Source organism: Hemiscyllium ocellatum, chromosome 12 (genome assembly GCF_020745735.1).
Source record: "Hemiscyllium ocellatum isolate sHemOce1 chromosome 12, sHemOce1.pat.X.cur, whole genome shotgun sequence".
NCBI lineage: Eukaryota > Metazoa > Chordata > Chondrichthyes > Orectolobiformes > Hemiscylliidae > Hemiscyllium > Hemiscyllium ocellatum.
The window spans coordinates 17,034,128-17,060,068 of NC_083412.1; the positions used below are offsets into that span (position 1 = coordinate 17,034,128).

Sequence of the window (25,941 nt, forward strand, 5' to 3'; positions counted from 1 at the left end):
GTTGGGCATTGTGAAGACTCATTGGCACATTGGTGGTGAAGGAGGCACTCGGTCAAGGGAACAGCAGCAAGAAAGCCCCTCAAGGAATGACATGATTGGATTGGGTTTGGATTAGAGTGGTGCTGGAAAAGCACAGCAGGTCAGGCAGCATCCGAGGAGCAGGAAAATCAACGTTTCGGGCAAAAGCCTTTCATCAGGAGTGGAGTTTGTGCTGCTGTCAGTAATCTGTGCTCCTCTTGCCACTCAGTGCGTGAATTCCCTATGCTTTCACCTCTGATTCACTCAACGTCACCAGGCCAAGGGTCACCAGTTCCTGCCCTGTTTCACCATGATGCCTGTTGCCGGTGACAATATGTGACCGTGTTTTTACAACAATGGGGTGATATGAACAGCTCCTGGCAGATATAGGTACAACAATTAACCATGTGACAGGCCACCTCGGGCTCTCCTCTGGTTCACAGGCCTCTAAAGGTTGTTAGAATGGGCCCCACTCCGAATACACAACCTCAGCTTTAACCTCAATGCAGTTAAGGTGCCACTGAGCTGGCAGAGCAGGGCCTGGCATCAATTTGGAACTATCCTTTGAAGAGGTCTCCCTGCTGTCTTGACCAATAGCTAGCCCTCAAATGGTGTCAAAAGCAAACGATCTGCATTTGTATCATGAGGCATGTGTGGAATCTTGCAGTGTGAAATTCAGCTGGCTGTGGTTCCCACACCTTGGCAATGACAGGATTGTAAAGGAGATGGTCATATTGGCTGCAAAACACTTTGCAATGTCTTCAGGTCATGAATGGTGTTGGATAAATGTTAGTCGATTCTTTTTTCTTGAACCTGAGCCCAACTCTGAAGAGGATTTGGGAGTACAGAGGGGTAAGTGCAGGGCTAGTTGAAAGGTACATCTTGCAGTGTGCAGTCTCTGTACATCAAGCGATATTGTTACTTTGTCTTACCTTACCAGACCCTCTACAGTATATCGCCTTTCCCGAATTTAGCCCAGGGTCTTGTAAATATTGTACAAAACATCCAGCTGACATTGTTTAATGCCCAGCTACCTTGCAGGCATTTTGACTAAATTCTACTTCCTCCTCAGGTGACATGTGGGGAAGATTTTGGGGAAACCTGTATCCTTGGTCGATTCCATACCCAGAGCAGGAAGATATCGATGTGACCTCTGAAATGATAAAACAGGTACATTGGCTGCTGTGCCCTTCCTACAGGATGTTCCAACTAAACTACAATTGAATATCGCTAATTGAAGCCAACTAGTTATTAAAGATACCAAGTATGATATTGTCAAAGATTTATGTTTTAGCAGTAACGCAAATAGAAGAGAAGCACTTTCAAAGTAAGCAACGAGAAAGGGTCATTTAGCTGTTGGGGCTGTGATCCCAGCTGGTGGGAATGTGAACAAGTTTGATCCCACAAACAGCAAAAAGAAACATTCAGCCCAATTTCCCATCAGTATTTGTTCCAGACTCTCAAACCTCTGTGAAGTATCACTCCCATTTGAACACTTCTTAGTCACAACCGACAATGTTGAAAGAGTGTTGCTTTGGTGAATTCCCGTATCTTTCCCAGATCTGGTTCTCTCTATTGCTATTTCTAACTGGGACACACAACAGCCACAGGCTAATTCACTGACATTTCCTCATTGAACTCTGAGAAAACCTCAAGGTTTCTTTTCTAACCCTATCTGCTGGGAGTGCTAAAACAGACCTGAATGTTTTCTAGCTCTGATGACCTGGAGACTGCCAAAACAAAATGCACTGACCTTCTGCTGATATGTATCTTTTCTTCAGAGTTGAGCTTGCTTCTCACCTTTGACCTCCCCTCCTGTAGGTCATGAAAGGTCGACTTGGTAAACATTCTAAGAATTCACTAGTTGCTTTGTCCAGTGGGTCACACGATTTCTTGCAAATGTTCTTTGGATCCAAATGAGTTTCTGACCCTTTGAAAAAGATCTCACCTTCACAGAACCAAAAAAAAAGGCAAAACCTCTTTGACTTCTACTTCAGCAGCCAAATGCCTAAATAATAAAATATTATAAACTTCATCAACAGTTGCAAAGATAATGGCTGCTTTTGCTATTTTACCAGTTAAGACAATAGAGCTAATCAATGCAGATGAATGGTGTGATAACCAATGCTTGGGCTATCTGACTGGACAGTTACTGGCAATGGTGCTTGTATTCATGGATCTGCCTCTTAGTGACAAGGTTATCTTTCCAAACTTAATCAATGGTGCATAGTGGCCCGTCAAACATCCCTGGGGAATATTGTAAATGTACTTGCCCAGATATTATATTGCTTATGTTACTCCCCATTTGTACTAGAATTGGAGGCGAGGTGACTGTTCCAATGTAGCATTACAATTATTAGCTGCTGTCTTTCATCTCTAGTTCAATTGTTTTAAAGCTGATTGCTTCAAATACTGAAATAGTGGGTGGCACTGCTGCCTCACAGCGCCAGAGACCCGGGTTCAATTCCCACCTCAGGCGACTGACTGTTTGGAGTTTGTACATTCTCCCCGTGTCTGCGTGGGTTTCCTCCCACAGTCCAAAGATGTGCGGGTCAGGTGAATTGGCCATGCTAAATTGCCCGTAGTGTTAGGTAAGAGGTAAATGTAGGGGTATGGGTGGGTTGCGGGTCGGTGTGGACTTGTTGGGCCGAAGGGCCTGTTTCCACGCTGTAAGTAATCTAATCTAATCTAATGAATACTTCATTTTCATATTGGCATGTTCCAATCCGATGTAGTAAGATATAAGACGACCGATTGATTGCTTGTCATTTGAATGCCTTGCTACAATTGCAAGAAACGGTTCCTTGTCATTATAGGGATGGGATCCAAAACAAATGTTTCAGAGCGCAGACACCTTCTTTCAATCATTGGGCCTTCAGCCTATGAATTCGAACTTCTGGAATTATTCCATGATTGAGAAGCCTACTGATGGCCGTAAAGTTGTCTGTCATCCAACAGCGTGGGATATGGGCAACAGAGTGGATTTCAGGTACAGGTCGTGCAGAACTGCGACAGTTAAGAGTCTGGGAAAGTGCTGGGTTGGCCAGCTTACCTTGTGACTATTACCATGCCAACACACTGAACACACATCGCAGTGGCATTGCTTCGATGTACGCTCAGTCGTATCTCATACAAATGACCAGATTTCCCTCATGTACGCTGGGTACCTGGTGCAAACCCTCAGATTCAGTGCACGAGAAGGAGGTCACATTGGAAAAACCATATCCCATTGTCTGCCTCCCAGCTCAGGCTCTGCTCCCTGGCTGCTGCCTCCCACAATCTTGCCACCTACTACCAGAGGCTGAAGTTGATGGGTCACCAGCTTACACTTAGATAGTATTCCTTCTGTAACCATTCAGTCAACAAAACCACCTCCTGCTTGTATTCCCAATCTCCTCCCTTCCTCAGCTAATTTACTTTCAAAGCCCTTATACGTGCTTTTAAGACCATAAGAATTGGGAGCAGGAGTGTTTGAGCCTTCTCTGCAGTTCAGCAGGATGGTGGCTGATTCCCTGACTCTGTACGAATCTGTCTCAGGCTTAAACATACAGAAGGACTCTGCCCCCACACAGCTCTCTCTGTGGCCAGGAATTCCAAAGACTCACAACCCTCAGAGGGAAGAAATTCTCCCTCATCTCAGTCTTAATCTGGTGTCCCTTTATTCTGAGGCTGTGTTCTCTGGTCTTAGACTCTCCCAAGAGGGGAACCATCCTCTCAGCATTGACCCTGTCAAGCCTCTTAAGAATCCGATATGTTTCAACGTGATCTCCTCTCATTCTTCTCCATCCCAGTGTGTAGAATCCCAGCTTGTTTAACCTTTGCTGATAAGACAATCCGTTCTAAATTCAGGAATTTGATGTGCAAAATGCCAGAACTATTTTTTTTTTAACTGCAGGATTAAAATGTGCACCAAAGTGAACATGGAAGACTTCTTAACTGTCCACCATGAAATGGGTCACATACAGTACGACATGGAGTACGCTCACCTACCCTACTTATTACGCGACGGGGCCAATGAAGGCTTCCATGAGGGTGTAGGGGAGATCATGTCACTCTCAGCAGCTACTCCCAAATATCTGAAATCACTGGGTCTTCTTTCCAGTTCTTTCATTGAAACAAATGGTAGGTAATTAAAGTGGCTTCTGAATCTAATAGTCTTCGGTGACTCCAACCACATTAGAATACACAAACAGCCCCCTATTACTCCAACAGTCCTCTATTATTCCAAGCACACTTTAACACAAACACATCTCTCTATTATTTCAATAGCTTGCTATATTTCATGCACACACAATATGAATGGATCATGTCCTTTTCGAGTTTTATCCTCACTCGTCAACGAAAGTAAACCCCTATCTAGCTAACCACAGCCAGATGATCTTAAAGGGAACGGGATAAAATGTTATAAACCAGAATCATCAATAAAACGAGGAATGAGCTGGATTTTTCAACCGTTCGGTTATATTACCGCTCATCATTTGTTATGCGTTACGTGCACTTTAATTATATTACACCAATATTACCCACCACCTTTAATCAGTGGCTTAAAATAATTTACTTTTATTAATAAAATATTAAAATCATGAAATACTAATTTAAAATTAATACTAATTTAAAATTAACCTAAAACCTGATTTAAAACAACCTAAAATTTTAAAAAATTATTAAATTCTGTCAAATGGAGAATCCTATGAGTCCATAAAAATCCTTCAAAGCTCGAGAGTCAAAGATAGCACAAGATTTGTGATGTTTTGAGCAAAGGTTTTAAATTTCTCGATCCCGAGGTCTTTCTTTAGTTCGTTGTTCTTTTCAAACCATTTTCCTCGGGATCCCATCACAAATCCATCAAAGGATATTCTTGTTCCTTTTTGTGAAAACCATTATTTCCTTTTCTAGATGTTTATATTTTTCCTTCTTTTCTTCCCAAGCCTGTTCCAGTGAGTTAATTTGCATGTCCATTCTAATCGTTAGGTCTACAACGATAACATGATTTTCCTTCTTAAACATTAAATCCGGTATTCATAATTTCCCAGTATTATCTTTTATGCGTGGTTCCACGTACGTTATCCATCCTTTTATCTTGATAAACTTTATTAATTCTTCCATTATTCTATTGTGTCTCTTAATCCTCATATTTTTTGCGTAGGGACACCATCCTGAAATATGCGCAATCGTTTCTGAATTATCATTGCATCGCCGACAATTCTTAATGTTAAATGGCCTTCCATAAGCTAGAGACGCCCTCGTAGGTTCGTTCGTAATAAAATTGAATTTATTACTTTGAACGTCTGCCTATATTGAGTTTTTGTCAAGCAATTATTGGAGATATTATCGTTCTTGAAATAATGGGTGCCCACCCCTTGACAGAGCAAGGCCATCCATTTCTGAAGTTCTATAGACCTCCAGTTGGTATAGTTCTTATTACTAAATTCCTCTATACCATTATTCTCCTCATCGGTGATATCCATTTCTTCCAATTGTCGATTTACATTTGGCTTCCAAATCTTCTCTAAAACTTTCAATTTACTAAGTTTTTGCATTTTTGTAGCTAAACTAACACTCTCGAATGAAAATGATACATGTAAAATTTCATCCTCGGATTTGCATAGCATTTCATATTTCCTTAAAACAGAAATCGGAATAAATGTAGACAGTTTATTCAACGCAAGGCCACCACCACGGGTCTTAGTATATAAAAACCCATCTGTGATGGATTGAGGGAGATGTAATATTTCTTTTACTGCACTTTTAATTTATATTGTCAAGTTTGTTAAGATAGTTTAATGATACTTCCGATAAAATTAAATAGTAGTAAAGTCTAGGGATAAAATACACTTTTAAGAGTTCCAATTTCTGTACAGGTTTTAAAAGAGATCCTTTAAGATTATCTATCCAAATACCTAATTGGTCTTCCCAATTCACTTGGCTTACCCCAATCCATGGATCAAATTTTGCACCTAGATATTTATCAGTGCTTCCTGGATCTGTAAACTGTATATTTCCCTCATTAAATTTCCAATTTGCCCTATCATTATAAATAAAGGTTTTATTTTTATAAGCAAAGTAGAATCCTTTAGTTTTTCTTACATTAATCTCCATCCCAGTATTATTACAAAATTTTTCTATCAGTTTTAAATTGTATGCCATTCCTTCATAGGTTTGGCTAATCAAAGCTATATCATCGGCAAACGTTAAGGTTACACAATGATAGCTCTCTTTATCTGGACCCCAAAAATATTTCTTTTTCTCTTTCTTCAATAGTACCTATAAGGGGGTCCATAACTATATTAAAAAGAATCGGTGATAAAGAATCACCTTGTTTAACCCCTCTTAAAATTTTGATCTTATTCGTTGTACAATTAAAACATTAGATCTTAGTAAAGTTATTATTATATAAGCTCATAATTAATTTAATAAAAACTGAAGGGAGTTGAATTCTCTTGAGGGCATTTATTATCAATTTGTGCCCAACGGTATTAAAGGCTTTATCCAGGTCCACGAAGCTAAGTCGATTTTCTTTTTCTTAGCTCCACTAATGATATTCTCCAAAATTTTAATGTTCTCTTCACAACCCGCTACTCCTGCCATAAAATCTTTTTGCTGTTTATTTAAATTTATAACTTTACTTAACCTATTAGCTATAATTTTTGTAAAAAGCCGAAACAAAATTGGACCTATTGTGATGGGTCTCCAATTATTAATATCCTTTAACCCAACCTCCTCACTAACTTTGGGGATTGATACTGTTCTCCTTAGTTTTACTATATCAGGGATATTGCCTGTTTCCAACCAAATGGTATAAATTCTGGGGATTATCATATTATCTTTATTAAATATTCTAATCACTTCTTTAGGCGTCATCTGGTCCGGCCCCTCCGTGGTTTAAACGGCCTGATTGACATCCCCTACCGTTATAGGGCCAGTCTGCATGTCACACATTGGTCCCTCAATTTGCCCTTTGTATTTGACAAAACCTCTCAAATTGCTTTTTTCATTAGGATTAGATAATATATTTTTAAAATAATCCTCCGATTCCTCCTTGCTAAGTGGACATTCGCATTTAGCCGGAACTCCCATCGTAGTTCTAGCTAAATATTGTCTTTTATTCTTATATAAAACCTGTGTTTCTTTAACCTTTCCTTTTTTCCTACTATATCTTCCTTTAGCGTTATTTACCCTCATCTTACATTCTTGTCTACTCTCCTTCTGCTTAGTAATTAATCCCTTTTTACATTTCAATTTCTTTGACCTATTGCTCTCATCATTGGTCCCTGATTTACCAATTATCATATCCATAATGCTGTCATAATCATATACTATACGTTTGCTTTTACTTATTTTGTCCTCTATCATCTCTACTAACTCTATTAATGATCCATCTTTTGATTCTACATTCCCATTGATATTATTATTTCCTTGATGGTTATATTCATCTATTACTATCTCCTCTGTTGGAGTATCTAAATCTATATCACTATTCTCTTTACTTCTATTGTCATTACTGGGGACTATTTCCTGACTTGTGCCCACAACTTTATCGCTAATCTTATTATGTTTAACTAACAATCTCCTTGAATCAGAAATTTGTTTTGACGTCTTAGTTTTCAATTTTTCAGCTATAAGTTTATTAATATTTTTACAACCTATAAATTCCTGTTCTAATTGTTGTAAGATTTTTATTTCCGAGTTGGACCTCTTTTACCTTTCTCTACTTTTTCCAAATTACCTTTTTTCTGTTTATTTCTTTTAGCATTTCTCAAATTAGGGTGCACGTAACTCTCGTGTTATCCTAAACCTATAGCTGTTGTAAATCTAAGCGGGCAAATTTCGCTTTGGAATGATTTATCTTCTTCCCTCTCTTTTATATTACTGTTACATTTAGGGTAGTGACATCCAACTGATTGGTGACTACCCTCCCAGCCACATTTATTACATTTAACTCTCACAGCTTTACACAATTTTAAATATTTTCTAAACATTCCCGTCGTATTATAAATTTACAGAATTTACCATAAAATTATCTAATGGATCTTCTATTATTACTTCTATTTTATCTTTCTCGTTAACAACCGGGTGAATAATCCTCCTCTCACTATTCTCTTTATTGCTCTCTGGTTCTCCAATTTGACTAAAATCAAAGGGCCCTTTAAAATTCGAATTAAAAATTGTCTGGCTATTAAAAGAACAAGATTCTAGAGGGGCTTTCTCTATGAATCCTTCAATTCGAACTTGATCCTGAGTCCTCTGGACTTTATTACCAGCTTCCTCGTGCCTGCTAGAGGGCAGCCGTGTTGGAGTGACTATTATGGTCTCTTCCGTTTGCGTAGAAACAGATAGTCTCGTCCTTATTTGGCTAACACAGTTAGCACACGGTGTCGCCAATAACAACCGTGCAGGGGCGGTTATTTTCCCGGTCTCCCACCCAACTGGAAATTTTGGAATTCGACCTAATCGCCGCTGCCAAAAATAGGTTACTAACATTGACCGATAGGTCACCAGCCGTCTCGTATCTTTTCTCTGGTTGTATTAGCCGACCTGAGTAGAGTACTGCTCATACAACAGAAAGAGAACACTAAAACTGTCAGTGGCTACACAGCACTGGATAAAACCAAAGGTAAAACCAATGATAAAATCAGTGATAAAATCAATGATAAGATCCATGCCAATATAACTTCTTAAACAATTAAAACCACTCCTCTGATATTGAGCTTCCTCTCACAGGTCATTTCCAGGGGGAGCCATGTGGAGGTTCGACCAACTTTGCAACCGATAAAATACGTAGAAACGATTGCAAAGGTACCATTGGGAGACCAAACAACCAAACAAAATAACTGTAGTCACATCCCCCCAATAGTCCCCTATTACTCCAACAGCCTCCTATTACTTCAACACCTGCTATTACCTCAACAGCCCTCTACTGCTCCAAGTGTTCTTCATCACTGCATTAGTTCTCTATTACTTCAGCTACTCAATGATACACTAACAATTCTCTATTAATTCAACAATCTCCCATTTTTACAGCAATTCTTCATTGCTCCAATGATTCTGTACCACTTTAATGGAACTCCATCCTTGCCAGGTGAATAAACCTAGATGGTGTCACCCAATTGGGCACTGACTCAGAAGGACATTTGCATACTTTGCAGTTGGACATTGTAGCTAGTCTCTTATTTAAAAGGGATGCATGTTAATTTTACTGTCCCACTTCATCTCTCACTGTACACCTCAAGAGAATAGGATAATATTATTTGACTCCTCATGAAACGTCTCTCAAGTCAGAGTTACAAACAGGAATATGGGCGGCACGGTGGCACAGTGATTAGCACTGCTGCCTCACAGCACCAAGGACCTGGGTTCAATTCCCACCTCAGGTGACTGACTGTGTGGAGTTTGCACGTTCTCCCCGTGTCTGCGTGGGTTTCCTCCGGGTGCTCCAGTTTCCTCCCACAGTCCAAAGATGTGCGGGTCAGGTGAATTGGCCATGCTAAATTGCCCATAGTGTTAGGTAAGGGGTATATGTTGGGGTATGGGTGGGTTGCGCTTCAGCGGGTCGGTGTGGACTTGTTGGGCCGAAGGGCCTGTTTCCACACTGTAAGTAATCTAATCTAATCTAATATGGCAGATTGCCTAGTGTGAAATGAATCTCAGTTTAGATGTTATTGGGCAAAACAAATAGAGGGAGGCAGGAGGAATTACATTGCCATTTATTATGCTCTTAATCTTGGCATAGAACCCTACAGTGTGGAAGCAGGGCATTCAGCCCACACCAACCCACCCAGACCCACAACCCTACACCGATAACCTTGACTCTCCCATGGCTAATTCACCTAGCCTGCACATCTGTGGGCACTATAACCAATTTAGTGCGACTAATCCACCCAACTGGCACATCTTTGCACTGTGGGAGGAAGCCAGAGAGCCCACAGGAAACCCACACAGACACAGGGAGAACGTACTAACTCCACACAGACAGTCGTCCGAGGCTGGAATCGAACCTTTGACCCTAGCGCTGTGAAGCAGCAGTGCTAACCACTGAGCCATTGTGCCACCCAGAGCCCACAGCACCTCAAATGGGAATGAAACCCATAATCCCTGGTTTAAGAGCCCAATGCCTCATCCGTAAGGCCACTGGGACCATAAGTATAAATTAGCGAGACTAAGAATTGAGAAGGAGTTGTAACAGTTGTGATTATTTCTATCATAGAGATTGACATCAACTTCCTGTTGAAGCAAGCATTGACTATTGTGGGTACCCTGCCTTTCACATACATGATGGAGCAGTGGCGTTGGGAAATGTTCCGAGGAAACATACCCAAAGATCAGTGGATGAAAAAGTATTGGGAAATGAAGTAAGTATTTGACACTGAGCTGTGATTAATAATCTCATCGTGACAATAGCCAAGGGATGTTTCTGCCTTTCCTCTTTGACTGAAGTCAAAGTGGTTAAGAGGAGATGGTTATGAAGTCAGCGGCTTTCACATCAGGCTTTCTGTCCTGGAAAGGTTGGAGTGAGTGCATTTCTCTAGCACAACGTGGACTGCTGAAGGTTGGACCATGCTGTGAGTGTTGGAGTCTTGCAAACCTTTTATTTACTGGCACCTATGGGAGCAGGTATTTGTTGGTTGATCCAATATCCCGGATAATCAAGAGGGAACGCCTAAACGCTGTAAGCCCTGAGTGAACGAAGCCTCAAGTCATCATCATCTCTCTCTCTCTCTCTAGAACAGCCCTATGATTCATCTCAGGAATGTGTTTAGCTCAGTTGGCTGGATTGTTGCTTTACAGAGCAGTGTGATACCAACAGTGTGGGTTCAATTCCCATCACCGGTTTGAGGTTACAGTGAAGGACTGTCCTTCTCAACCTCTTCCCTCTCCTGAGATCTGATGGCCCTCAGGTTAAATCAGCACCAGTTACTTCTCTCAAAATGAGAGAGTGATGGCAACAAAATAGTTCCTCTGGAACTATGGAAGGAAACGCAACTGAATGGAAAGTGTTTAGGAGCATCCTGAGGTTTTGAAAGGTGTTATGGAAATGCAAGCACTTTCTTTTGCCCAGTAATGCTGACCTTTTGCACCTGATGACTGACTTTAACTTGCTTACTTGGTTGGTCTCCATGCTGAACCTGAATTGTTAAAATCAACTCCTTGTTTAAAACTTCAGGGAGAGAAATGTAGGCCTGGATTTTGACTGAGAGCAGTTTTCTGCCATAACCTACACGGTTTGTCGAGAATTTCCCTTCCTGTAGCTGTAGAATGATAGCTGATCTATTTCAGGGATGAATCCTTGTTAAAAATCCTATTGACTGACTTCTCTGAACCTGCACACAAAAAAAGAGCTTTCAATTCTGGTGTCATCCTCTGTTTGCAACTTTCATTAAAGCCTTTGGCAAGGTCCCAGATGGAAGGTTAGTCCAAAAGGTAAGAGCCCTTGGGATCCAGTACTCAACTGGGGAGGTGACAGTCTATTGGTGTTATCATTGGATTGTTAATCCAGAGACTCCGGTTAAAATCCCACCATGGCCGATGTTGGAATTTAAATCAAATAAACATCTGGAATGCAGAGCCTACTGATGACTATGAATCCATTGCAAGTTGTTGGGAAAGACCCTTGTGATTCAATAATGTCCTTTAGGGAAGGAAACCGCCATCTTGGTTTGGCTTACATGTGGTTCCAGACCCACTGCAATATGGTTGACTCTTAACTGCCCTCTGAGCCGTTAGGGATGGGCAATAAATGCTGGTCTGGTCAATGACACCCACATCCTGAGAATAAATAAAGAAAGCAACTCACACTGTTCCACTTGAATACATTGAGTACTAGTTGATGTACTTAGGAGAGTTGATGAAGATAATGCCATCATTTACTTAGGGACTTCTATTGTCTGCATTAGTAATGGACATGTTAGAAGAATTGAAAGCCCAGAGGGCCGAAGGAGGGAACGAAAGCTGAAATGTTTTTATCTGGCTGGAGGGATGTAAAGACAGGTCATCCTATAAGGGCTGCTTTAGTCACTTCTATTCTGATCAACATTAAACCTGAGGTAATATATTTCAGCTCAAAGTTTGCCGTTGTTGAGAAACTTAGAAATGTATTACACAGTGGAAAAGATAACGACGGACTTCAGGAAAACCTTGAAAGATCTGTGAAATGGATGGATGCAGATAGATAAATCTTAAGACAGAGAAGTGTGAAGAGATGTATTTTCAATGGAGAAATAAGGAGAAGCAGAATAAACTGAGTTTTTATGTCGATTGGAGGACAATACAGGGAGATAGAAGTCAGTTCTGTAAGGGAATGTTTGATAGATGCCAGTTCTGGGCACCACACCTTAGGGAGAATATATTGGCTTTGGAAAGAGTACAGGGCAGATTTATTGGAATGATATCCAGATTCCAAGGGTTAAATTGCCAGGAAAGATACCACATAAACTAGGGTTATACTCGATCGAGATTTGTTGGCTCTAGGTAATATAATCAAGTATTGAAGATTTTATGAGGAACAGGTAGATCGAGAGAAATGATTTTTGCAGGTTGTGGCATCAAGGATCAGATTCACCTTCCAATAAAATGAGATCTCCATTTATCAGGAATGCAATTAGGAAATCCCCTTCCATCTAAAAGGTACTCAGAGCTTCAAACCTGCTTTAATAGGAGTCACCGGATGCAGGATCAATTGGAAAGTTTAATCAGAGATGGTTTCTGTGTCTGAATGTATCAATGGAAATGGGGAAAGGCAGATTAGACACAACCTCAACAAATGGAAAACCTGGTCTGAGGGACAACATTAAAACACACACGTAAACATATAGTCACACAGTATATAACATCCCCCGACACATGGTATATAACATCCCCTCGACACATGGTATATAACATACACCTTGCTCCTTCTCACGTTCCTGAAACTAAATGGTACCATTTTAAAAGGAGTGCAGTGTAAGAAAGTGTGTTTGGGTATATGTCCGCAATTCTTTGACAATGTCAGGGCAAGGTCAGCTGTTGTCAAAGAGTCTATGATCCAATTTTAAACAGATTCTGAGGGAAGGGAGATTATACTGAACTGAGATTAAACACTGGCCAGCTGCAATACTGTATCAAATTCTGGTCACTGCAGTTTAAGAAGGAGGGTAAAGCCTTGGAGAGGGTACAGAGGGGGAAACGTATAAAATCAACACCAGAGACAGGGCTCTCGAGAGTTTAGAATGACTGGAGAAGCTGAAGGCCATTCTCCTTATCACCGAGAAGGTTATAGGGAGACTTAATAAAGGTGTTCAAGATTGTGAAGTATTTTGGGAGAGGAACTAAGGAGAAATTGTTTTCACTGACACCAATGTCGACAACCAGAGGACACCAGAGTCGGAATAATTTATCACTAGACACAGAGTGAAGATGAGTTGATTGTGTTTTTCGTAGAGTAAATGTTTATGATCGGTGGTACACTGCCTGAAAGGGTGATGGAAGCTAATTCTATAACAGCGTCTGAAAGAATATGGGATAACTGCATGAAGGGACACAACACAAAGATATAAGGAAGGGTCGGAGAGTGGAAACTGATTGGAAATTTCTTTCAGTGAGGAATCCCATTATTTGTTCTTCTTCTTAGGCGGAGGATTGTTGGTGTTGTTGAGCCTCTACCGCATGATGAAACCTACTGCGATCCGGCCGCTCTCTACCATGTTTCCAATGATTACTCCTTCATCAGGTATGTGTAAAATCCCCTGCAGTGTCCATCACCAGTGTGGGAACTGAGACTTCCCCGGTATCAACAACTGTTGTGATAGGGGGTCACTTGAAAGCTGAAACCTGAGTCATTCACTTATCCTGGTTAACCTTGATGTCTCCATGACTGTAGATGTGGCCAGTGACAACACGCTGCTGTCCAAATAGTTCTCAAACATTGTCGACACGGTTTCTTTTCTCGATACTGGATGTTCGAACGAGCACTCCCCAGGCTGTTGAGATGTACATTCCATGATGTTGTGACTGTATCTCACTGCAATAACACACTTCAACTTGCAAACATGCATTTTGGTGACTTATAACAGTTGCAGAATAGGAGTTTGGAGCTAATTTATAGGAGCTCAATCCCAAATCCACCGATACCTTTAATATCTCGAAATCCGTTGCTATCTCTCTTGCATATACTCAATGATTAAGTCTGCGCACACCTTAAGGGTATAGAATTCCAAAGATATACCACCCTCTGAAAGAAGAGGTTCCTCCTCACCTCAATTCAAAATGGTCTAGCTCTCATTCAGAGACTGTACACCTTTGACCCCATTCGCCCTCCAGACAGGAGAATATCCCTCCTGACAACTTGTCATTTTCAGCTTCTCTTTGTCTATCCAATCGGATAATGAAATGAAAAGTCAATCCCTGCCTGTGAGACCTAGGGGGTCTGACCTGAGCTGAGGTCTGCTCTCAATTCCACTAGGATCTCCCCTTTCCCCACTGGCCATTGAGTTCTGTCTGGTGGTCAGTATCTTTAAGAGGTATGCTCATGAAACCACCGCTATGTTGTAGCAGCAACCTGAGGGTAGAAAGATCTCAGACTCCATCTTAACTCGGATCACTTAAAGCGTGACACACTAATGGAAGCATGTTTTCCTTATAACCAAAGAGCGTAGTACTTGGTAAGCCGTGTAGGTGATTGTGAATACAATGATTTTGTTTAATATGTAATAAATATCTGTCATATCCTTCAACACTATGCTGTTTGATCCTAGTTTCTCATTTTATGAAGGATGGTGTAAACATTGTCACATTAAGTAAAGGTACCCTCATGGAAGCAAACCCCGCATCACTGGTCGTGCTTAATTTATCAAAGTGATAAGCTTTCTGGGGAGAGAATTGTGGGTTTTCTGCTATGGGGCAGAGTCTTCGTATCTATTTAAGACTAAGGTAGATAGGTTTTTTGATCAGGGAGAAAGTGAGGACTGCAGATGTTGGAGGTCAGAGTCGAAGATTGTGGTGCTGGAAAATCACAGCAGGTCAGGCAGCATCCGAGGAGTAGGAGAATCGCTGTTTTGAGCAAATTCCTGATGTAGAGACAATGCTCGAAATGTCGATTCTCCTGCTCCTCGGTTGCTGCCTGACTGGCTCAATGTTTGATCAGGAGCAAGTGAGGACTGAAAATGATGGATGTCAGAGTCGAAGAGGGTGGTGCTGGAAAAGCACAGCAGGTCAGGCAGCATCCGAGGAGCAGGGGAACCGACGTTTCGGTCAAAATCCCTTCATCAGGAATGAGGCTTGTGAGCCAAGGGGGTGGAGGGATAAATGGGAGGGGGTTTGGGGGTGGGTGCAAGGTAGCTGAGAGGGTGATAGGTAAATGAAGGTGGGGGTAAAGGTGATAGGTCGGAGAGGAGGGTGGAGCAGATAGGTGGCAAGGAAGATGGACAGGTCAGGAGGGCGGTGCTGAGTTGGAAGGTTGGAACTGGGGTAAGGTGGAGGGAGGGGAAATGAGGAAACTGGTGGATGCCGTGTGGTTGGAGGGTCCCAAGATGAAAGGTGAGGTGTTCCTCCTCCAGGCATTGGGTGGTGAGAGTGTGGCGATGGAGGAGGCCCAGGACCTGCACATCCTCGGCAGAGTGGGAGAGGGAGTTGAAGTGATCAGCCACGGGGCGGTGGGGTTAGCTCTCCTGCTCCTCAGATGCTGCCGGATCTTTGCCAGCACCACACTCTCGACTCTGACCTCCAGCACCTGCAGCCCTCACTTTCTCCATGAGGAGTGTTGGATGCTAGTGAATGGCACAGCAGGCTTGAGGGGCTAAATAACCTATTCCTTAAAAGGAATAATGCTTCTGGAATACTGTCATGTTCTAGTCGTAGAATTGTAGATTCCCTACAGCCCATTGAGTCCACGCCGACCCTCCGAAGAGCAACCCACCCAACCCTATCCCCCCTGACCCTTTCACCCTGCATTTTCCATGGCTAATCCACCTAACCTGCACACCATGGGCAACTTGGCATGGGCAAACTCCACACAAACAGTTTCCTGAGGGTGGAATCGAACCCACGGGACTGGCTGTGTGAGGCAGCAGTGCTAACTACTCTCCTGAATCTTTTCTACCTTATACAATAGCAGAGAAATCCCAGTTGCTGGGCCCTGAGGGTGGATTATTGTCAGGGATTGGCATGTTTCCCCAGTGCACACTGCAGCTGATGAACGTGTTGGTTACTGTGGGCTGTTGGCTTGCAGTCTACGATAACACCTTCCCTGTCCTTTCCTTTAGGTACTATACAAGGACAATCTACCAGTTCCAGTTTCACGAAGCGCTGTGTAAGGTCACTGGCCACGAAGGAGAACTGCACAAATGTGCCATCACCAACTCCGCACCAGCGGGCAAGAAACTCAGGCAAGTTTTCAATCCCTTGCGCATGCTGTTGTATCTGGTGTAACACAAGAACACTCAGCTCACAGGAAGTTCCAGGCAACGTGTCAGAGTCACTGCGTAAAGCTATCAGATCGGATAAAAATCAAAGCGTCACAGAGAGCATTGAAACAGGCCCTTCAGCCCAACCGACCAGGTTTCCTGAACTGAGCTAGCCCCCAGCTGCCTGCGTTTGGCCCCTACCCCTCTAAACCTTTCTTATCCACCTACCTTTCCAAATGCCTTCCGAATGTTGCAATTGCGCATGCCTCAACCTGGAAGCACGTTCCATACGCACGTCACTTATTGTGTGAAAAAGTTATCCCTTGGCTCCCATTTAACTCTCTCCCCTTTCACCTTAAACCCCGCCCTCTCATTTTGGACTACCCCTACCCTGGGGAAAAGACCTTGGCTGTTCACCTTATCGATGCCCCTCATGATTTTATTATCCTTGATAAGGCCATTCCTCAGCCTCCCACACTCCAGGGGAAAAAGCTCCCGGCTTATCTAGCCTCTTCTTTGAACTCAAACCGTTTTGGTAACATTCTCGTAAATCCTGTTTGCACTCTTTCCTGTTTAACAACATCCTTGCGACAACAGAGCGACTAGAATTCGGTGCAGTACTCCAAATGTGGCCTTCCCCAATGTCTTGTACAGCTGTAACATGACGTCCCATCTCCTGTACTCAGTGCTCTGTTCAGTGCTTTTTTATCCCAGATGTTGCCGTGCAGAGTCAATGGAACAACTAAGACATTGCCAGAATTCAGAGCCGGCCAACTCTGCTTTGAGCTTGTGTCAGCTTTGCTAGTATGGTTTCACACCAGTGGAGCATCTCAGACCTTCCTCCAGTTAAAAAAAACAAATCTACAATGAAAATTTGTTATCACACAATGTACGATTACGTCACAAGCGTCCAACTGAGTGGCAAGATAATTTGTGACTTCATTCTTCACTGCGTTCAGCTCATCGGCTGTAAGATTGAGACAGATATCGTGCACAGAAGCTATTCAGTCCCTTCAGTTATGGCTCCTTCAGTGTTTAAAGGAAGTGACCAAGCATGAGGTGGACAGTCTGATCCAGTTGCCTTGTTTTCTCTCTCGTGCAGTGACATGCTGAAATTAGGGAAGTCTGAATCCTGGACTAGAGCTCTCGAGAAGGTAACCTCTCAAACCAGAATGGATTCCACGCCACTGCTGAACTATTTCCAACCCTTGTATGCCTGGCTGAAGAAAAACAACGCAGACAATGGCCGGACCGTCGGGTGGGATGTCAACTGGAGCCCATGTAAGTCGAGAACCCACTAAGCCAGCCATCCCCTTGCGTTCCATTGGGGACAATTTTGTTGTTTCTAATTAAAACGTGAAGAAATAACTTTGGAAAATGACGGCTAAACTTTTTCTCCTCTCGGTTGATGAGTTGAGGAGGATAATGGAGGTTGAGGTTGGGATGAGGGGGGCGAACTCAAGCAGGCCAAGTAGCCACACTTTGCTCCTATTTCTTATGACCCTGAACAAGAGAGAATGGTGGCACCGTTCAAATTGAGAGGCTAAGGAGGAGAGAGGGACCACTCAGTGGTGGAAGAAGATGATTGTGAGTGAGAAGAGACCTCAGGGTTACTTAAGCCATACAGACTCATTCCTAGATGTTTTTATTTATTCCTTCCTGGGCATCACTGGCAAGGTAGGCATTTTCTGCCAGTCCCTAGTTGCTCTCTAACTGAGAGGCCATTTCAGAAGGCAGTTAAGAGTCAACCACATTGGGCATAAGTAATGGGTGCCCAGTGTGATTGACTCAACTGCCTTCTGAAATGGTCTCTCAGTTAGAGAGCAACTAGGGACTGGCAGAAAATGCCTACCTTGCCAGTGTTGCCCAGGAAGGAATAAATAAAACATATTGGAATGAGTCTGTATGGCTTAAGCCTGATATTGGTAATCCAGATCAGGGTTGGCTGACACACTCACCCACACCCACCCTCACTCACCCACCCTCACTCACTCACCCACACTCTCACTCACCCACCCACACTCACCCACCCACATTCACCCACCCTCACTCACCCACACTCACCCACACATATCCACACTCACTCTCACCCTCACTCACTCACCTACACTCACCCACACCCACCGACACCCACGCACACTCACTCACACTCACCCACACTCACACTCATTCACCCACACTCAACTAAACACACCACCACTCGTCCACATCTACCTACACCCAGTCACACTCAGTCACGCTCACTTACACTCACCCTCACTCACCCACAATCACCCACACTCACCTACACCCATGCACACTCAGTCACATTCACCCACACCCACTCACACTCAGTCACACTCAGACTCACGCACTCATGCTCACTCACACTCACACACAACTACCTACACAGTCCCACACTCAGTCATACTCACCCACCCACACCCACCCACACCCACCCATACTCAATCACACTCACCCACACCGACCCACACCCACACACTGATGCACACCCATATACGCTCACGCACACCCACCCACACTCACCCACACTCACCCACACCCATCCACACCCACCCACGCTCACACACACCCACATATACTCACCCACACCCACCCACACTCACCCACATTCACACACACCCACCCACACCCACCCATACTCACACCCACCCACCCACACTCACCTACACCCATGCACACTCAGTCACATTCACCCACACCCACTCACACTCAGTCACACTCAGACTCGCACGCACGCTCACTCACACTCACATTCACACACAACTACCTACACAGTACCACACTCAGTGACACTCACCCACACACACCACACCCACCCACACCCACCAACACCTACTCACACTCATCCACACTCACACACAAACACTCACCCACACCCACCCACACTCACACACCTACCCACACCTACTCACACCCACAAACACCCACCCACACTTACCCACACCCACCATACAGACCCACACCCACTCACACTCACACACACCCACCCACACTCATACACACTCACACACTCACTCACACTCACCCACGCCCACCCACACCGACCCACATCCACCCACACTCACACACACCCACCCACACCAACCCACACCCACCCACACTCACACACAGTCACACACATCCACCCACACCCACTCACACCCACCCACACTCGCACACACCCACCAACACTCACACACAGTCACCCACACTGACCCACACCCACCCACACTCACACACACTCACACACCCACCCACACCCACCCACACTCACCCACACTCACACACACCCACCCACACAGACCCACACCCACCCACACCCATCCACACTCAACCATACCCACCCACACATACCCACACTCACCCACACCCACCCACACTCACACAACCCACCCACACTCACCCACTCCCATCCACACCCACCACACTCACACACACTCACCCACCCCCACCCACACTCACCCACACCTAACCACATCCACTCAAACTCACACAACCCACCCACACTCACCCACACCCACCCACACTCACCCACACTCACCCACACCCACCCACACAGACACCCACACATACCAATCCGCACCCACGCACATCCACCCACACTCACCAATACCCACACCCACCCACACTCACTCATACCCACCCACACAAACCCACACCCACCTACACTCTCACACACTCACACCCACCCACACCCACCCACACTCACCCACACTCACCCACATCCACCCACACTCACAGACACCCACATACACTGACCCACACCCACGCACACCCACCCACACCCACACACACCCACCCACACTCACACCCACCCACACACATGCGCTGTGAGGTATCAGTACAGTAATCAATGTAGTGGACAAAGAGCTGAAGGAGAGAATGAGAAACGTTCGTCCAGGCAACCATCATCTGAAATGGCTGAAATTTTCTGGTTCCCCATCGTGAACACATTTAATTAGTGGAAGTGAGCACCATTAAAGGAGAAGATGTTTAATGTCACAACAAGTTAATATTTATATAGCCCCTTTAACCTAAGAGAACACTCACTTCCACAGAAGGGTTAAAAAGCGATGGATAACATTCAGCCAATCAAGAATTAGGGAAAAGTTTGGTTAAGGCGTTAGGTTTTACAGATTATCTTACAGAAGAGTGACCAGTCAGAGGTTTAAGCAGGGGAATCCAATGGTTCGGGTGCAAAGAGGTAAAGGCATGGTCTCCAAGTAGGCTAACTAAAACCCAAGGAACTGGAAGACCGGAAATCCAGAAACTTTGATGAAATGAGTTCACTTGACTAATTCCCAGAATGGGTGAATTGTCCTCTGAGGAAAGGAGTGGTGAGGTAGTGATAGGTGAACCCAGGTGGAGGGTATGACCTGGTTAGCCTATGAGAGGAATGGAAGGTAGGAACAGGGGGGATGCTGGGAAGGGAGGTTATTTGAAATCGGAGAACTCAGTGATGAGTCTTCTGGGCTGTAGGCTGCCCAGGCAGAAGATAAGGTGTTGTTTCTCCAATTTGCGGTCTGATTCACTGTGGCAATGGAGGAGGCAGAGGGTGGGGGAGGGTGGGAAGGGGAATTGAAGTGGGTGATAAACAGGAGATAAGGCTGGCCATTACAGGCCCAGCTGAGATGCTCGGTAAAACGTTCCTAGTTTACATTGGTCTTCCTGAGGTAGAGAAGACCACATCAGGAGCACAGATGCAGTAAACTAGGTTGGAGGAGAGGTAGGTGAACCTCTGTCTCACCTGGAGGGACTGTTTGGAGCCACGGATGGAGGTGGAGGGGGGTTGCTGTGCTGGCAGGAGATTGCAGGGGAAGACCAGGCTCAAGTGGATGAGTGCCTACCCCTGGTCCTAATGTATGTGCCCCTGGCTCAGATCAGTGGGAGGCAGGTTAGAACAAGTAAGGGGAACTGAGCTAACCAAAGGGAACAGTGAAAGGGGCAGATAGTTCCAAGCCTCCACTGTGGGAGTGACCACAAACACTCCTGGTTAATGTAATGGCTGCCAGGATGAAAGGGTTTAGCACGGTGTGCTTTTAAATAAATAAATCATGGCTCATTGCATTTATATGTTTCAGACTTTAAAATTAATTTTCAAGCTCTAGTGCTTGATTCTGAATCAAACTGGTGGTTCTTTATTTTCCTTCTTTCTATTTTCAGATGAAAAGGATGCAATTAAAGTGCGGATTAGTTTGAAGGCAGCCCTTGGACAGAATGCTGTAAGGTTGATTTTATTTTCATAAGATTATGATAATAAACATAGGGTCAGGAGCAGGTCGTACAAGCTCCTTCGATTTGATCCACCAATCAGTAAGATCCTAGCTGATCTAATGGTGCCGCCTCATTTTGAGATTCCCCCACAAGAGCAGATTTTATGCGTTTCCGTAAGATGCCCTCTCGTTTCTCTCTCAGCACCAGCGAGTATAACGTTTTCTTCCGACAACAATCGCCTCATCCCAGAAGGAAGAATCTGAACCCCTTCCAAAGCAGGTCGCCCTCTCCTTCACTGGAGACTACAGCAGCAGGGAGCATGCTGGGAGAGAGAGAGAGAAAGAGCAAGCGAACAGTTTGAGTCAAGAGGTCTCTACATCAGGGGCTCGAAATGTTAGCTTGCTCTCTCTCTCTCTCCCTGCATGGTCCCTGATGCCGTGATCTCCAGCATTTGTTGTGTTCAGTACAGATACCAGCATCTGCAGGAATTCGCTCTGACACACCTCACCCTCAATAAGGAAACCAAATCTGTACATAGTACTGCACCAATGTACAACAATGGGAGGATGCCCCACTTTTCTACTCAATCTTCATTCAGTAAAAGCCCAACATGCATTTGCATTTCTGACTGACTCACCGTGCCTGCATACTCTCTTTATGTGACTCCTACAAGACCACTCACATCCTTTGTATTGCAACATCGCACAGTCTCTCCCCACTTAAATGATATTCCACTTTCAATTTACCCACTGACAACGCCTCACTTTCCCACATCTGTGAAATGTTTCATCACTCACTTCATCCATCTAGGCTCCTTGCAACTTATTTTCCTGCACATCTTTTTGTTGTCAGCATATGTGGCTCCAAGCTACTGTATCTCTCTAAGTCATGAGTATAGATGTGAAATATTTCAGGGTCCAAGACTGATCCCTGTGAGACTCCACTAGCCGCAACCTAGATTTCTGACAGTGTGAAAAACAGACCATTCAGCCCACCTGAAGAACATCCCACCCAGACCCACCCTATCCCTGCATTTCCCATGGCTAATCCATCTGCACTCTTGGATACTATGGGGCACAATTTAGTGTGGCCAATCCACCCAACCTGCATCTTTGGATGTGGGAGGAAACCAGAGCACCCAGAGGAAACAGCTGGTGAAAGGCTTCTGCCCGAAATGTTGATTCACCTGCTCCTCGGATGCTGCCTGACTGACTGTCTGTGCTTTTCCAGCACCACACTCCCGACTCTGACCTCCAGCATCTGCAGTCCTCACTTTCTCCACCCAGGGGGAATCCACACAGACACAGGGAGAATGTGCAAACCCTACACACAGTTGTCCGAATTTGGAATCAAACGAGTATCCCTGGCACTGTGAGGCAGCAGTACTAACCATGGAGCGATAATTTATGCTGGCTTTTGTTCTTTTCGATCAGACAACCATCTATCCATGCTAATGTATCACTCACAACCCTATGTGTGATCTCGAAAGTGGCAGATTATCAAATATCTTTTAAAAATCCAAATACACAACATCTACTGGGCCACCTTTATCCATCCAGCTCGTTCCATTCTCAAAGAACTCTAATTCAATCATCGAACATGATTTCCCTTTCACAAAACCATGATGACCCTGCCTGATTCTATTCTAAATGTCTTGTAATTGCCTTCTTTTTAAGGGGTTTCAGCATTTTCCCAATAATACATGTTAGGCTAACTGGGGTATAGATTTCTGCTTCCTACCTCTGTCCCCTCTCGAATAGTGGTGTTATGTTAGTGGTTTTTCTGATCTTCTGCGACATTTCTAGAATTGAGAGAATTCTGAAAGATTGCAACCAATGCATCCATCAATACTGCAACTACCTTTTTTTAAGATCCTCAGATGCTGTACAGATCTGAGAGAATTAACCAACCTATAATCTCATTGGTTTTCCAAGTTCCTTTCCCAGTGATAGAGATCATTTTAGCTCCCTCTTTCTCTTTTGCCCCTTGATTTTCTGCTATTATTGAGATACTTCCTGTGTTTTCCACAGCAACGATTGATATGAAATACTTTTTCAAAGCTTTGTTTCCCCTTTAAAATGTTCCAGTCATAGAGATGTACAGCACGGAAACAGACCCTTCGGTCCCACCTGTCCATGCTGACCAGATATCCCAACCCAATCTAGTCCCACCTGCCAGCACCCGGCCCATATCCCTCCAGACCCTTCCTATTCATATACCCATCCAAATGTCTCTTAATTGTTGCAATTGTACCAGCCTCCATCACTTCCTCTGGCAACTCATTCCATACACGTACCACCCTCTGCGTGAAAAAGTTGCCCCTATGTCCTTTTTATATCTTTCCCCTCTCACCCTAAACCTATACCCTCTAGTTCTGGACTGCCCCACCCCAGGGAAAAGGCATTGTCTGTTTACCCTATCCATGCCCCTCATAATTTTATACACATCTATAAGGTCACCCTTCAGCCTCCGACGCTGTAGGGAAAACAGCCCCAGCCTGTTCAGCCTCTCCCTGTAGCTCAAATCCTCCAACCCTGGCAACATCCTTGTAAATCTTTTCTGAACCCTTTCAAGTTTCACAACATATTTCCAATAGGAAGGAGACCAGAATTGTACACAATATTCCAACAGTGGCCTAACCAATGTCCTGTACAGCTGCAACATGACCTCCCAACTCCTGTACTCAATACACAAAACTACTTTAGCTACTCTTTTCCTATTTATTTACCTACCATCAGCATTATTTACCTACAGTAGCCTACATAATTTAATTTCGCTCGATATATTTAGCATCCTTTGTTCTTTGAACACATCTTGTGTTCTTTCCCAATATTTACCTTTGCACTTCTGTCATTTCTCTGACACCCGTCACTACCTCACCTCGAGTCCTCATTCAGCTATTGTCACCAAAATGTCTGTCACTGTTTCTCGACCATTCACTTTAGCTAACTCAGTCCCCTCAGTGACTTTTCATAACTATAACTCAGACTGTTAGGCGTGTAGTTATTATATCCAAACAACTACAGAAACAGGACCCCAACATCAGAAAACTTATATTCCCAATCTCCAGGAACAGTGCACAATACTCAAGGTTAAGTTCTGTTCCCAAGCTGCATGGTAAACGGTGCTGGAAAGAGAATTAAAATAATTAAACACGAATGAACAACAATGATTATGTCTGTGAGGTGCTCCTGCAAATCTAGAACACAAAATAAAATGTCATTGCCAACAGTGGCGTGAGAATAAGGGAATCAGAAAAGGCTGTGGGTGAATTCATAGGGTAGACAGTGGGTGTAACAGTGGGTGAATGAGCAGGGGGTACAAAACTGAGGGTGAATCAGGGTAGACAGTGTGGTCAGCAGTGGGTGAATGAACAGGGTAGACAGTGGGTATAGGAGTGGGTGAATGAACAGGGTAGACAGTGGGTACAGGAGTGGGTGAATGAACAGGGTAGACAGTGGGTACAGGAGTGGGTAAATTAACAGGGTAGACAGTGGGTATAGGAGTGGGTGAATGAACAGGGTAGACAATGGGTGTAGGAGTGGGTGAATGAACAGGGTTATACAGTGGGTACAGGAGTGGATGAATGAACAGGGTAGACAGAGGGTATAGGAGTGGGTGAATGAACAGGGTAGACAGTGGGTATAGGAGTGGGTGAGTGAACAGGGTAGACAGTGGGTATAGGAGTGGGTGAGTGAACAGGGTAGACAGTGGGTATAGGAGTGGGTGAATTAACAGGGTAGACAGTGGGTATTGGAGTGGGTATCTCAGGGTAGATTAATGGTCCATCACACAGTCTTTTTTAAATATATTTATCTGTGAATGACCACACAGTAAATTAAAACTTAGCACTGCCAATGCTGGGAATCCGAAAGAATCATTGCTATGGGAACTCAACAGATCTGGCCGCATCTCTGGGATGAAAGCAGAAAGACCCTGGTGACTCTTTCTCAGAACAGGTCACTGGTCTTGAAACGTTAAGTCTTTTTTCGTTTCACAGATGCCGTCACGACCTGCTGAGTTTCCCCAGCAATTTCTGTATCTATACAAATGAAGCGTGATTTTATTTCTCCGCAATTGTGCAGAAAGCTGTATGTAATCTGTCATTCTAAACCCACTGGGTTCAATACTTCCTTCACCCTCATGTCTTACTCTCTGAAAGTGTCTCTTCCTGATGGCAATTGACTGGCTAGACTATCCCTCTGCAATCTCAGTGATTCAGTGTAATTGATTCACTTCCAATATACACTGCCTCACTGGCAAGCAGTATCACTTTCCCCTGTTTGATCATTGTTCAGAGGCGATTATATTGGATCTTGCTGAAATTAAGTTGCCATCTCATGATTATTCTGCA

General features: G+C 44.0%; 1 protein-coding gene across 1 annotated transcript in view; it reads left to right on the forward strand.

Annotated features, from left to right (window-relative positions):
- The window catches only part of ace2 (angiotensin I converting enzyme 2), a 58,797-nt gene that overhangs the window by 21,759 nt on the left and 11,097 nt on the right, over window positions 1-25,941 (forward strand). The window contains exons 8-15 of the mRNA XM_060833251.1: window positions 1,091-1,188; window positions 2,835-3,007; window positions 3,914-4,140; window positions 10,223-10,367; window positions 13,622-13,720; window positions 16,251-16,373; window positions 17,494-17,672; window positions 21,537-21,595. Coding sequence (XP_060689234.1) covers window positions 1,091-1,188; window positions 2,835-3,007; window positions 3,914-4,140; window positions 10,223-10,367; window positions 13,622-13,720; window positions 16,251-16,373; window positions 17,494-17,672; window positions 21,537-21,595 — 1,103 coding nt within the window. The remainder of the gene's footprint in view (window positions 1-1,090; window positions 1,189-2,834; window positions 3,008-3,913; window positions 4,141-10,222; window positions 10,368-13,621; window positions 13,721-16,250; window positions 16,374-17,493; window positions 17,673-21,536; window positions 21,596-25,941) is intronic.